The sequence below is a fragment of the Pimephales promelas genome, chromosome 14, assembly GCF_988280905.1.
Source record: "Pimephales promelas chromosome 14, fPimPro1.hap1.1, whole genome shotgun sequence".
Taxonomy (NCBI): Eukaryota; Metazoa; Chordata; class Actinopteri; order Cypriniformes; family Leuciscidae; genus Pimephales; species Pimephales promelas.
In genome coordinates this window covers 16065391-16081370 of record NC_142782.1, presented here as the reverse complement: position 1 = coordinate 16081370, position 15980 = coordinate 16065391, and the positions used below count along the sequence as shown (strand labels likewise).

General features: G+C 37.4%; 1 protein-coding gene across 2 annotated transcripts in view; it reads right to left on the bottom strand.

Moving 5' to 3' along the window:
* slc23a2 (solute carrier family 23 member 2) overlaps positions 1 to 15980 on the bottom strand; it is a 54483-nt gene that overhangs the window by 5813 nt on the left and 32690 nt on the right. For both annotated transcript variants that reach the window (XM_039681726.2, XM_039681733.2), the window contains 9 exons: positions 11648 to 11736; positions 11041 to 11108; positions 6993 to 7174; positions 6770 to 6890; positions 5049 to 5205; positions 3477 to 3624; positions 3274 to 3379; positions 646 to 913; positions 457 to 552 (listed from right to left, as the gene is read on the bottom strand). In XM_039681726.2, the coding sequence (XP_039537660.1) occupies positions 457 to 552; positions 646 to 913; positions 3274 to 3379; positions 3477 to 3624; positions 5049 to 5205; positions 6770 to 6890; positions 6993 to 7174; positions 11041 to 11108; positions 11648 to 11736 (1235 nt within the window). The remainder of the gene's footprint in view (positions 1 to 456; positions 553 to 645; positions 914 to 3273; positions 3380 to 3476; positions 3625 to 5048; positions 5206 to 6769; positions 6891 to 6992; positions 7175 to 11040; positions 11109 to 11647; positions 11737 to 15980) is intronic.

The window sequence follows — 15980 nt, the reverse complement described above, 5'->3', positions numbered from 1 at the left end:
GTAATGCAGCACTTTACAAACGCTATTGCGGTAAAAGAAAAAAAAAAAAACTGCACTAATTAAATTAAAATAATTAATTAAAATCTGGAAAACTTAAAGAGAATGACCACTTTAGTTGGCTCTAAGTTCATTAAAACAACTATTTCAAAAGCTGAACTGATTTTCTTTTTTTATATATTATAGTAAGAATATGTATAACTCAATGTTTTAACTAATTGAAAGCTGAATAATCGTTCCAAACTTACTGATTAGCCGGCAAATAAAATCGACAATTAGTTGATTACTCGTTCTAATAATCGTTAGATTAATCGATTATCAAAATAATCGTTTGTTGCAGCCCTAGTGGACAAGTCCACTTGGTTCCTTCATGGTCTAAAAACACCAACAAAAAAATATAAACAAATAGAGCTCCACACAACAATTTTTTTATGAGTGTGTTATGAGATTGGCACCTACCAGGAATAGTATTATCCAGCACAAACGCCACAGATCCTCCAACAAACATGGCAGTTGTAAGCAGAACGTTCAGCACCTGATCTATCTGCACTATACCTATGACAGAGGAAAAGAATAAGAATGCTTACATTGTTCCTCATGTAATCATTTCGCATGAAAGTATGCATGCATCAGTGTTTGGGCATCTACCAGTGACGAGGGGGTTTTCTTTGAGGTAGCTGGGCAACACCAGGCCGAAGAAGATGGAGAAGCCAAGGACAAACAGGTTGCGGGACGAGTTGAGATCCACAAACTGCAGGTTGGAAAGGCCGACGGCGGTGATCATGCCGAATAGTGTGCAGAACAGCGCTCCCAGAACTGGGTCCGGCAATGATGCGAATAGAGCACTGAATTTACCCACCATACCTAGCAGTAGCATCAGTGCTGCACCATACTGAATAACCCGCCTGCTGCCCACCTACACACAGAGAGAAGAAACACTCATTTATTTTCATTTAATGTACTAAATTTTAAGCTAAGGATGTCAAAGCAATTGTTGTCAGTAATGGTTAAAGTTTCTAAATATAGATTTTTTTCTGTGCAGTTTGATGTCGCTGATCTATTAAATGATATGACAATCGCACAAATGACAACAAAAACACTGTTATTTATATACAGTAACAACTGAGAACAAGTTAAATGATAACCTGTCAACTGAAATACACAAAAGCATGGGGTGGGTATGATTTGTAATGTTTAAAGTCTCTGATGCTCACCAAGGAAGTAATTATTTGGTCAAAGAATATAGTAAAAACAGTAATATTATGTGAAATTACTCCAATTTAAAATGTGTTTATTTTTTTTTATTTTTTTACTTTAATACATTTAGTAAAATAAAGTGTAATTTATTCCAGTGTGGCAAAGCTGTCTCTTCAGCATCATTACTTCATAACTTCAGAAATCATTCAAATATTGTGATTTTGCTCCTAAAGAAACATTTCTTGTTATTGTTGATGTTTATACAATTGTGCTGCTTAATATTTTTGTGGAAAACCTGATGTATTTTTTGTCAGGATTCTTTGATAAATATAAATTTTAAAAGAACAGCCATTATTTATAAATCGTTTGTAACATTATACACGTTTTTTATTGTCTTTTTTGTCAATTTTAAAGGACAACTCCGGCGCAAAATGAACCTTTAGTCTAATTACACATTGTTACCTAGTCAACTGTTATCAGAGATTTGTTTTCATGATTGCCGAATGTAAATAGTTTTATCTCTAAAAACAGTTTAGCCTATAACGCTAGTACAATGCTAGTATATGGGGCATAGAGTAATGACAAATAAAAATCGCTTGTTATTACCACTAACAAGGCTCAAAATAGCCCCACAGTAACACGACAGCATAACAAGGGTCCCTACATTCAAACCGAAGCATTGAGAACTTTGTCAGTGTCCATACAATTTAATAAGAAGATATTTTATACACAGTAAACTTCGGGAATACAGGAAGAAGCCATCTTGGAAAAATAGTCTCTACCAGTCGATCTACGAGTGCCGATCCATGTGCGCTGGTGAGATGTGAATAAGGTGATAAGGTGAGCGCGAACAGTAGGCTACGTGTACATATTGAAGAGAAGAAAACGGTTTGTGTTTGTGTTTCTACTGGAAACAACGGACCATATGAGATTCTGCACAGTTCAGCGCACTTGGATCGGCGCTCGTAGATCGACTGGTAGAGACTTTTTTTCAAAGATGGCTTCTTCCTGTATTCGCGAAGTTGACTGTGTGTATAAAATATCTTCTTAATAAACTTTATGGACACTAACAACGTTCTCAATGCTTCGGTTTGAATGTAGAGACCCTTGTTATGCTGTCGTGTTGGTGTGGGGCTATTTTGAGCCTTGTTAGTGGTAATAACAAGCGATTTTTATTTGTCATTACTCTATGCCCCATATACTATCATTATACTAGCGTTATAGGCTAAACTGTTTTTAGAGATAAAACTATTTACATTCAGCAATCATGAAAACAAATCTCAGATAACGGTTGACTAGATAGCAATGTGTAATTAGACCAAATGTTCATTTTGCGCAGGAGTTGTCCTTTAAGTATTCATTTCTTTAGAAGGAAAAAAACATAATAACCCCAAACTTATGAATGGTAGTGTCCATGATATGTAGTTCATTCCTGAACTGCTGTAAACACGGCACTGTGGGAGTACATAGCCAGAGAGAGCTTATTTCTTTAATGAAGTTCACTGGCAACTCAAGAGCTGCTCTCTTCAGCATTTACGGTCTTTATGGTGCCAATGATCCACTGCAGTCACATGATGCTGTGTGTCACATGGGCTGTTCACTGTATGTGCTTTTACCACCCAGCTCCTTGAAGCCAAGCACCGTTGGTGGGGAAACTGGTTTACCAGTCAAGATGCTGCTATTTTGTTTTCCTTCGTTGTAAGTAAAATCACAAAATGTCGTGGCCTACTGGTTAGAGAGTCGGACGTGTAACCCAAACGTTGCTGGTTTGAAAATGCAGGCGGGAAAAATGCAGATGGGGGAGTGAATGAACAGCACTCTCTATACCCAGGACTGAGGTGCAATGGAGCATGGTACCTAACCACCAATCGCTCCCTGGGCACCACAGCAAGTGGCTGCCCCCTGCTCTGGGTGTGTGACCACGGTTTGCAGTGTGTGTTTTCACTGCTCACTGCTCCTAATGTTTCCGCACTAACTTGGACGGGTTTAATGCAGAGGACAATTTCTGAGTATGGGTTCCAATTATTGGCCTTAAAGTCACAAAAGAAATAAGGGAGGTTGAATAGGAAAAGATCCTACTTTTGTGATGCCCAGCACTCCGATGTTTGGGCTAGAAGATGTGGAGCCATTTCCTGTCCCAAAAACGCCATCAAGGACACAGGAAATGCCCTCCATAAAGATCCCTCTGTGGAAAAATGTGGAACAAATTAGATTAGGACAAAAAAACAAGCTAGATTTCAATCAGTTTTTATATCGCGTGCTGCTGTGTCTTGGTGTTGTACCTGTTAATGGCATGTATAGGTGGAGGAGGGGCACAGGAGAGACGGGCACAGGCGTAATAGTCTCCAATGGACTCTATGATACTGGCAACCACAGCACTCAGCATCCCAATTACCCCTGCGGCTGACACTGTAGGCAACCCCCACTGGACTAGAACACACAACCAATCAGCATTATTGGCAATCTAAGCATGTTAGTATACAGAAATACCTATAGAAGGATTATCTAATATATTATATTCACAAATATGCTCATACATTTGACTGCTTTAACACACAGAAGCTCTTCATAGTAGGGCTGGGGTAAACGATTATTAACTAAACGATTAGTTGGGCGATTATTTTATCGATTAGTCGACTAATCTAATGACTAATTGGATGACTAATATAAAGAATATTTTTTCTGCTGCTCAATTAATAAAAAAACAATATCTCAAATAAATACTGGCATACTGAATCAAGATACTATAAGCTGGCTAACGTTAGTCTAATGTTATGTATTTGAACACCATCATTATAACTCTACAACCGCCAAAACCGTGTTATTAAAATATTTTTTACAAACATTTTTTATCATAGAGAATGTTTAAATATTAATATCAGCTGAGGAGGGAAACGGAGGCGGAGTTAGTGGTGCGATCGGAGGCTTCTACTACTGGAGATGAATCGGGAGAGGTTTGTGGACCTACTGTTGAGAGCGCGTGCTGACACGGAGTAAAGCCTTGTTTGTACTCGACACGTCCGCACGAGCGCGAATGTGCGCACGGCAAAAATGATGCGTTGGGTGCGCAAGACCAGGAAGACTCAAGACTGTGGCTGGCTGTGTGTACGCCTTTTTTTTGTAACAGCGCGCCCGGCGTCGCATCCGGAAACGACTTCAAGCCGAATCTGCCCGAGCTTGTACGTCTCACCACACCGGCACCCAGTTTGCGCATCTAAATTGCAATTTTTTTTTTCTTAAGGGTTTGTTTACTGTGTGTGATTCATTTAATGGATAGCACATTCACTTCTAGTTGTCTTCGTCCTCTATTCTGCAATGTTTCGGCCTCCCACGTGTGTGTGGCAAGCTGTACCGCCGGGAACATGCAAAAAATAAATAAATAAAGAAGCGTCGACGCAAAAATATGACGTCGACGCAATTTTGACGTCGAATCATCGACGCGCCGCTACAGCACTACTTCATAGTGAGCTGCCTACATAGGCATCATCCTCCTAAATGTCACGGAGCAACCTATGTAGCTAATAACTCTACATATTTCAATAGAATTTGGTGTTAGGACATTGCTACGTTGTGATACTTTAATGCATTAGCATTACTTTGCGCATTAGCATTTAAAGAGACATGCACTGAAACGGTTCGCTGTGAACAGAGCTGTTTTTGAGGGTGTAAAAAGGGTGTTGTTTTACACAACCATTGAGGAATTTTAACCAAAGTATGTTACAAACTTTACATGGAGACCCCAAAGAATCATACCAACATGTGGAAAATGGGCATTCGATGACCCCTTTAAAGTGGACCAGATTCGATATGCACATACACTGTATATTATATATTAATGAACCACACACACTTACAGGGGTAAGGTATTTTAAACCAGGGAGCGGCTGCCAGGATGCCCTGTCGAGCATCTGTTCGGGCGTAGAACCCATATTTGCCCTTCTCAGGAGGAAACACGTCAGTTACCGTGAAGATGAAACACAGAAACCATGACACAAGGATAGCCATGATGATCTACAGAGAGAGAGAGAGAGAGAGAGAGAGAGAGAGAGAGAAAGAGAGAGAGAGAGAGAAACCCAACAACTTTAAAAAAAGAAACCCAGACTTTTGAACACAAAACCAGACATGTTATCCAACCTCCTTAACAACAGCAGACAACACTGACCAAATAGTCAAGGATCAATCTGTGTATATTTTGGCTATCCTCTATCTGGCTCCCACGCTTACTTTCATTGCCATGTCATTGTCTGCTGTGTTTCCATTAAAAAACCCAGGCCCCAAAAGACCTCATCTCTGAAACAGCATGGCAATTACGGCTGTCGTCAGAGATTACAAGATTATGAGCGTTGCCAAGGGTCTGAAAGTGCCAACTCATGCTACTGGGAGCTGGAGACACCAGACTGCTAATGAGCATGATAATTCCATTCATGGGAATGAGGATCACTTTAGAAATAAAAGATGCAGTAAACTGATTTTTGAGATGTCTCACACATTTACCTGCCAATAGATTAAAAAAGCAACATTTGCAGAGGGAAAATAATCAGAGATGATCGCTTGAACACACACACATATATATATATATATATATATATATATATATATATATATATATATATATAAAAATCAATCTACTTTCAGCTGCTATGAGATTTTGGTGTTTTATTATTGTTTGTAATTATTCTCATATTCTTTCACAATTTTGGCAACAACAACAAATATAATTTTATTATAAAATATAATAATAATGATATATACACACACACACACACATATATATATACACACACACATACCGACACAAAAGTTTGGAATTACAATTACATTAAATTGGTTTAATATTTTGAAAGTCCCTTATATTCACCAGGGCTGCATTTATTTAATCAAAAATATAGTAGAAACAGTAAAATTTTGAAATAAAATACTCTCTGTTTTCTGTTTAATACATTTAAAAATGTAATTTATTCCTGTGATGCAAAACTGAATTTTCAGCATCATTACTCAGTGTCACATGATACTTCACAAATCCTTATAATACGCTGATTTGCTGCTCAAGAAACATGTATTATATTGTTGTCAATATTGAAAACGGGCTGCTTAGCATTTTTGTGGAAACAATGATTTCATTCAAACATTTGAGGTAAGATAAAAAAAGAGAGAAATGAATACTTGTATTCATCAAGGATGCATTAAATTGAGCAAAAGAGATTTAGATCACCTTTATAGTGTTACAAAAGATTTCAGTTTAATAAATGTAATAAATACATTTAATAATGCAAATAAATGCAATTTATTGAACGTTCTATTCATCGAAGAATCCTGAAAAGTTTCACCATTTTCACAATAAGCAGCACAACTGTTTTCAACATTGATAATAAGAAGAAATGTTTCTTGAGCAGCATATTGAAGGATCATGTGACACTGAAGACTGAAGTAAGGATGCAGGAATAAACAACATTTTAAAATACATTAAAATGGAAAACGATTTGTTTAATGTACACAAACCTTTGACAGGTACCGTGTATATATTCTCTACATCTTTATGAGCTTTCTTATCTTGGATTAATGTGGAGAAACTCACTGGGAACATCTTGAACAGCTGGAAACGGTAAGACGTCCAGCCTTTTTTAGATTTGTAGATAGGGAGCGGCAACTGGATGTTACGAGCATACTGAGAAAACAGCAGGACCAGGAATATGGTTCTGTTTAGAAGAGCGGAGAGAGAGAGTTTACACGATGAGTCCACAGAGCCAAAGATTGGTTACATAAACAGCCAAACGTGTTTGTGTGCAAGTCGTACTCACAGCATGGCAATGCCCCAGTGTTTGCCTGCCCTCTCTCCAGCAGCCCGGAAGCCGGAGAGTCCGATGAGGGTGACAGTAGGTGTGATGGTGAGCGGCCCGATGTACTTCAACAGGACACCTGGCAAACCCAAGGCCCCTATGACCACCTCGATTAGAGATGAGACTATTATAGCACCCTGGATCTACAGAGCGGGAGAGAGAAAGTAAATCTAATCATACAAACAATCTAAAATAACCAAACAAAGAAGAAAAAAAGGAATTGATAATAAAAAGTGGTAAAGGTTAAAGCCATTAAGGTAGAAAAGTAACATTGACAGTCCTCTAGACAGCGTCAGGGACGTGCACAGGGGGGTTGCTCAGGTTGCCCGGGCAACTGCCCATATGCCCTTCTCGACTCAGGTTGCCCTTCCGAGGAAAAAAAAAATCGTACAATGGAGAATTTCACGTAGGCCTAGACAAAAAAATAATATAAAAATCGCAAAGCCTCATTCACTTCCATTCGGGCACTGAAAGTGAAAGTCAAACTGTTTACGTGGCTGCAGTGCCGCACGCGACCATAGACTGCACGCGACCGGTGTGTATGGTAAGGCACCGCAAATTACTCAGGCCGCGCCTCCATCTCGTGTCGCGCGCTAATTAATGTTGTGTACGAAGTCCATGACAAAATGAAGCGAAACTTTCCTTCTCGTCACGAAAAGAGGAAGAAGAAAAACATGAGAGTGAATTGCGGGAACAGCAGTCAGGTAAACATGTGTTCTTTCCTCTCTAGTTTGATGTCAGCAAAGTTTGATGGTTTTTGGTCTTGCTAACCTATCTGGGCAGGCAGTGCATCTCTTGCATCACTTTTTGCCTGACAAAAGTGAGAGTAAAATACCATTATTTATTACGTTTTGTTTTTGAGAAACGACAAAGTGCAACAACAGTGTTTGTTTACTGCAGCTCGGAAAACATAACGACGTCGCGTGTGTTGCGTTCATATGCGCGTGCACGAAATGAAACTGGCATTTTTCAAGCAGAAATGTGGAGACCAGAAATACTGTACAATATGTGAATGATGGCACTCCCAATCAAAGTACACATTATAAAGACACTGATTATCTAGTCTCAGTTTAGTTAAAAACTCTAAACAACTGCACTAATTATGCAAGATAGAAACCAATGTATTGGCAATTTGACATTGATTGACTATTGATTTATAGGCTATATTGAATTTAAAATGATGATTAGCTGGACATTCTGGTCAATATGAATGCAAATCCCTCAGTAAATAACAATAAATCAAGATTTGCTTCAACATGCATAAAAAAAATAAATAAATAAAAATCATAGGCTACTGATTCCGAAAATACCCTGGCTGTAGAGTGAATCAAAATTAATCCCAAAAGCCAAAGTTCAGGGTTGTACTTTATTATTTTCTTCTTCTTTATGTTTACGTTAATATTCACTTGTTATCTTAACATTCTATAAAAATGCTTTATTCAGTAAATATTGTTTGTTTGAACCTCATTCTGTTCTATATTGTTGTACTTGTTCTTTGACTGTTTTGTTTAAAGGAGGGAGGATTGTATGGGCGGTATTGAGTGGCAATGGCAAATGGTTTACATGGCTCACGGCATCACAGATCAGGTAGAGGGCCCCTTAGCAGAATTTTGCTTAGGGCCCCATGCAGGGGGAGGTCAGGATTGGCAAAAAAGGATTGTATTTTTTCCCGAAATCTAAGCGTTTTTTTTCGAGTTTTTCCATTCAATCCAGATTATTTCTTTTCAAATAAATAAATAAATAATAATAATTAAAAAAAAACAATAAACAACAATATGAGGAACTCTTTTGCTCATTTGTCTCATCTCTGACATTTTGCAATCTTTATAAATAATAATAAGACCATAAGATAAGGCATTGCGTTTGGACATAAACACGGGCAGATAAGGCAATTTGGAAGGTGACAAATTCAACTGAATATATTCCTTCATATAGCCCATGAGGGGGGAGGAGGAGGGGGGTGCCCTTTTTTCAGGTCAGAGCAACTGCCCCTCAAAATTCCTGTGCACGTCCCTGGACAGCGTAATGCCCCATTTAATCGAATTCAGCTCAAGTTGCTTAATCTTCATGTCTGCCACGGTTTAGACCAAAATCAATATTGAATCTGTTTACACAAGTCTCTTAAAAGACAGACAAAGAAACAAACAACAACAAAACAAGCAAAATTGTATTCATACCTTAGAAGCAATATTTATAGTGGCCTCTAAGAGTATTTGAACACTTATCACTGCATTACTTCAAAAGAAGGTCTGGCCTGGGTCTACAGTTATTCCTTTTATTTGTATGCTAATTACATTTTTATTGCAAGTTATATGCATATTATTATATAATTGTATATACTAGTGACAGTATATACACACATTTCTATTTTCTATTCTGGGTAATGAATAGAACAATGTTCTATTCTATTTCCTATTCTGGTTAATGTTCTGCAACTTTATTAATAAATAAAATATTAAGCAGCACTGTTTCAACACTGATGATATCCATCCATCCATCCATCCATCCATCCATCCATCCATCCATCCATCCATCCATCCATCCAATCTCCTGTAGGGTCATGGGAAAATATTAGTGTTATTTTAAATGTTTTTCTTTCATAATATTACTGCTTTCATTGTATAGATCAAATAAATATAGATCAAAAAGTCTCTTATGCGACTGGGTCAGAGTATTTCTGTACTGGCATGGCTTGTGTGTTGCTTCTAGTCAGCATGGTGAGAATTTACCTACAGTGGTATAAGAAGGGACAAACCACAAACCAGCAAAAGGGTGTTGGGCACCCAATGCTCACCGATGCACGAGGACAACGGAGGCTTTCCTGTCTGGTCCGAGCCAACGATAATGATGGTTATGGTTGGGATGTGTTACATCACACTATGTACGCCGTCAAAAGTGCCTTCAATGGGCACCAGAGTGTCGAAACTAGATTTTAGAGCAGTGGAAGAAGTGCGCCTTGTCTTGTGAGTCCTGATTTATTTTACATCACATGGGACGATGACAAGCTGGTGGAGGGAGTGTAATGCTCTGGGTAAAGTTCTGCAGAGAAACTCTGGGTTCGGCCATGCTATTGGTTAACGATCCAGTTTTTTTATTTGCAGTGATAGTGGTCCTATTGATGTCATGACAATTTTTTTACATTATAGCCATGTTCATGATCATGTCCCAGCTACGCCTACAGCCAAACCACCCTGTAGCTCAAGACTGGTTGCCCACTGAAGCTAAGCAGGCCAGAGCCTGGTCAGTACCAGTATTTTTGATGTATCTGTGAAGAACTTTGGTCAACATTTTTGTTGTTAAAATGTGCTTTAGAAATAAACTTTGACCTTGACCTGGATGGGAGACCTCCTGGGAAAACCAGGTTGCTGCTGCAAGAGGTGTTAGCGAGTCCAGCAGGGGGTGCTCACCTTGTGGTCTGTGTGGGTCCTAAAGCCTCAGTATAGTGATGGGTACACTATACTGTAACAAGCTCAGGCCTTCGGATGAAACATTAAATTGAGGTCCTGACTCTCTGTGGTCATTAAAAATCCCAAGACACTTCTCATAAAGAGTAGGGGTGTAACCCCGGTGTCCTGGCCACATTCCCTCCATTGGCCCTCATCAGTCATGGCCTTCTAATAATCCCCATCAACTGAATTGGCTCCATCACTCTCTCTCTCTCTCTCTCTCTCTCTCCTCTCCACCTATAGCTGGTGTGTATCGAGCCGTTGTTCTGTGGCTGCGGTCGCATCATCCAAATGGATAATGCACACTGGTGGTGGTTGAGGAGAGATCCACTGATATGATTGTAAAGTGCTTTGGATGTACAGCAGTACATAATGAATTTCCTCATTCATTCATGATAGCACCTAGGGTCCCACAATCCCATGGAGCAATCCTGTTAAAGCCCACTATAGACCTTAACTTTCCACTATATTTCATTAGTTTCACACCATTTCCTCTATCGGTTTTAAGTTCCTTATTAAATAGTTCTGTTCTCATCTCTTTTGGTCTCTTTGTTTTAACACACCTCTCGTATCCTGGGGTACCAGATGTCTTCTGTGTGAGGCAGCTCTGTGGCATTTAATACAGCAAAACCTGCAGAGAAACATGATAATGCAATTACTGACTGAAAAGCTACATAAGTGTGAGCAGGGTTGCCACAAATTTAAGGCTTTTTAAGACCCTTTTAAGTCCTGAAAAAAAGGAATACTTTAAGCTTGGGGTTGACAAAAATTAGCTCTTGATATTTTGGGGATTTTGTCAATAATAAAAATAAAAATAATAATAATATATTTGGTAACACTTTATTTTACAGTGTCCTTGTTATATGTGACATGTACTTACCATAGCAATAGAAGTAAATTATGCATAATTACAAGCATCTGACCCTCAACCAAATCCTAATCTGACCCTAACCCTATAGTAAGTACATGTAGTTGATTAATATTACTCAGTACTTAATTACACTGCAACAACGACACCTTAAAAAATAATGTGTAACCTATATTTTTTGACTGAGTGTATTTTTGAGCTGGTTTATATTCTGAAATACAATTTTTCATAAAGGGGCAATATTTAAGACATGGGGAAAGTCTTTCTGCAAGTGGGAACCCATGTATGTGTGACATGTGTACCTGTTGTGTTACATTTCCACTTATCCAGTGAAAGGATGGCTCTTGATGGGGCTAGAAATGCAAAAGCACTAGCTTGGAACAATGGAAGCCTGGAAGCAAAACACACACAAAAACACAATAAGCAAATCACAAGAACACATACCCTTACAAAACAACAACCACCACTCTTGTGCCTTGGAAGCATCTATTATGTGCGGCTGACAAGAAAAGCTTTTACCCCCATCATGAGGTCACTCCTGAGCTACTCTTCAAGAACTCCAGAACTCTTCAACTACTGTTCCTAAATACTTTCCAACAATACTATTTACAGTTGACTGTGTAATATGGGACGAATTTCACGAAGGTTCTTAATGCAAAGGTGGCACCCTATCACAGTACCATGATTCACTGAGCTCTTCAAAAAAGACAAATTTTTACCCCACAGATATGTATAAGCAAACTATAAAAAAAAGTTGCTGCCTTAAAGGGGTCATAAAATGCCATTTCAAACAAGTTCATTTGATTCTTTAGGGTCTAAATGAAAACTTTGTAATATACTTTAATTAAAAATTCCCATTAGTATTGCAATAAAACACTCATTTTACCTGGTCAAAAACATCTCCGTTCTCAGCACGCCGTTTCAGTGCATATGCCTTTAAATGATAATGAGCTTCGCTCACTCCACCCCTCTGTTCTGCGGGCGTTTTGACACAATGCACGTCGAGTGTTGCCTTGACAACAGTTGAGAGTATATTTTGGAGGAAGAATGGCAGCGGGAGTCTCTGAGGACACATCTGTTCAACCGCATCAGTTTGAACCAAAGTCGCACCCGGAACAAGATGACGGCCGCAAAGAACTTCGACAATTAAGACTCAAAAAGGACATTTCTGAATGGTTGGTTAACGTAATGTCACTTTGATCTATCTTTGTGTACTGGCAGGGTAGAGTAACTTAGTGAGATGTACGAACGCTATGCGTTTACTGATGCACTCACGTACTCAGTTTGTAATTACACAAAAACCATAACGCATTGTTCATTATAAACGCGAGATTATGAATTATATTGAGAGCGTCGTAAACTACATAGAACACATGCCGTATTCATTGTGAAGCGTGCAAATGATTTGCAAAGATTAATATAAAAGCTTCATAAAGATCTTCCTTTATAAAGCAGTCTGGTGAGAAAAGATTCGTGAATCGCGCAAACATGAAAGCAGTGACGTTGCTCGTGGGGAATATTCCCTTCGAAAATAAAACTCAGCCACTGCGTCTTCAGTGGCGGGTCTGTGTGGAAACGCTGCTGTCAGTCAACAATCGTGGGAGGGGCGTCCGACAGTGTGACGTCACATGGTCAAAAGGCTCGATTTGAGGAGATTAAAACAATATAAGGCGGATATAAGGAGATTAAAACAAAAACACTGGATAGATTTTTATCATTATATGATGGTTGTGTACAGGCACTGCCAACAGACATTTCAGTCCAATCAACTTGAAAAAGTGCATGCATCATTATATGACCCCTTTAAATTAAGGACAATCACCTTGGATGTTTAAGTAATTTCATCTTATATTACATTAACTGACTGAAAAATTAGGTGAATCTAGTATAACTTATACAAAAAAAAAAAAAAAAAGAAGTAAATTGCTTATTTATTTTGATGAGTTGAAGCAATGTAAAAACATGTTGTCATAACTTATTGATCATTTAATTATTTACAGTGCAGTGTGCATGGCTAGGGGCTTGATTTTATACACCTGTGACAATGGGTCTGACAAAAATACACGAATATAATCATTAAGAGGTGTGTCCCAATACTTTTGTCCATTTAGTTTATATACAGATCTGCTTTTGGATATCAAGTTAACTTGCTATGAAGCAAGCAAATGTTTTCAAAGATTTACGCCACTTACATGACACTGGCAAATCCCCTGATCATTTCAAAATAAATACTATCCAAAAAGAAATACAGTAAATAGTAATTTATTCATCTTTAACAAGTATATCATATTATTTTTTATGATATTTAATATAAATATGCAAAATATAGCAAAATTACTTTCTAGAAAATTTAGAAACATTTAGAAAACTAGTGTAATAACTAAAGGCAGCAGAGAAATTAGTTTGTGAATTGATACATATTCATTGTAATGCTCATGAGTGAGACATTTAGTGGCTTTGCTCAAACCACTAGATGTCTCCACACACACACTTCTCATACGTCACTGATCTGTCGTCGAAGTCTACAAAACAAAGCCAAACTCCCGCTCTCATTCTTTTCCCCCTTATCTCTACTTACGAACACTAAAATAAAGCGTTGTGCAACCATGATAATAAAAATGCAACTTAAAGAAAAAGCATGTTTTACAAAATCTACAAATTGAATAAAATAATACAGATTATATTGAAAAAGGTTTGCATTAATATGTGTCCAAATAGAGAGAAAGTTTAAGGTTAAAATTTACTGTTTATGATTAAAGCGTTTAATCAGATGCAACATGTATCAGGTATCAGTAGTACAGAGTTTAGTATCATTAATATACTATAATAGTTTTTGTTAAGATTTTCAATTAGATTTCTGTTTTATTTTGATTTTAGTTAAAAAGTTTTTGTATTTTGTTGTTGTGTTTTTTGTCTTTTAATGCATTTATAGTTTTAATTTACTTATTTGTTTTAGTGATTTTAGAACTAAGTAAAATAAGTTTAAGGTTATTTTTTCTATTGTTTTATTTGAGTTAATATGTTTATTTTCGTAAAAAAAATAAATAAATAAAACATGCATGTTCAACAAAAACCATTAAATATATATATATATATATATATATATATATATATTTAAATTTTAATGATAACTACTAACTCAGGCATAAAAACACACTAAATTGAAATATACTAGTTAATATATAGGTAGAACATAAAGGCCAGTCACATACAGTGACTCAGCACACAGGTCTGACAGAAACACTTGCCCAGTCCTTTCCACTATTATCTTCCTCTCATTTCCCTTTTTTTTTGGCCACTTGCTCAGGTTTCCCTGGAGACAGCATGTGCCATGAGCATGTGACGTCAGAACAGAGAGATCAAATGCGTAAGACAGACATCAGACGGCCCTCTTACACATTGGGCAAAGTGGCCACAAAAGAACATCGAGTGCAAGACACAGAACAGGCCATGTCTAAATGTCTTTATGACATGAACAGCCTAAAAGATCAGACCTCTGATACTCACCTTCCTCATTTTTCAATTTAATGTGCGTGTTCCAAATTCCTTATACACGTACACTGTCAATTCATGGTTCACTGTTGGGGTTTTATGTCATATAAAACTGTATGGCACCATAAATTACATTAAAGTGAATTACAGCAGCAAAACATTAACAGTGGCAACTTGCAGAGGAAATAAGTGTTTCCTGAATTGCAGTGATTGATGCTTTATAGTTTGGTACAAGCCTAAACAGATCCAAAGCACCACTTATTTTATAAGGGACCAGCATGCACTCGTTTGTTTTAACAATCCTTATTCAAATCAGAGGTGAGGCCACATAAGGGCAATGGAGGTGCTGGACATTCCACATTGATCTACCCACTGTCTAATGGTTTGTAAATTTTACGAATATACAAAATAACTAAGAAAATTTCAGATTTTAATATTTTATCAATGCAAAGCTGAATTTTCAGCATTACTTCAGTCTTCATTGTCCAGATCCTGCAGAAATCATTCTAATATACTGATTTCATGATCAAGAAACATTTACTCTTATTCATTTAGAAAATACCATTTCATCTTAATATTTTTGAGGAGGATTTTTTATGGGATTCTTTGATGACTAGAAGGTTACAGAACAGCCTTTATGTGAGATTTTTTTTCATTATAGAACGGTTAATTCCAATCCTTGATTCTGATTGGTCAATAGTTGTGCTTTATTCATGATAAAAAACGGCTATGACCGCTTCACCCAACGGTTTTATTTATCACTGTGCAACACTGCAGTTCCTTTGTTGTTTTTATATGAGCTTTCATGCATATTATATTACACATTGGATCATTGTTGCAGTTCACGGTCAGGGGACTATTTATTTCTAGCGGAAGGAAGGCTTTTAATTGTTTTATTCACGAAAGTTGCACTAACACCCATATTGGTAACACTTTACATAAAGGCAACATGAATTATCATGAATTTATGTATAAATTCATGCATGAATTATGCATTCAGTCATGCATTAATATCTCATGAATCATCAGGAACTAACACGAGTTAGATATTTTTCACTCATGACTTCATGAATGAACAACACCTTAATCTAAACATTAACTTAGATGAGCACATCATCATGAATAATGATTTATTACGCATGA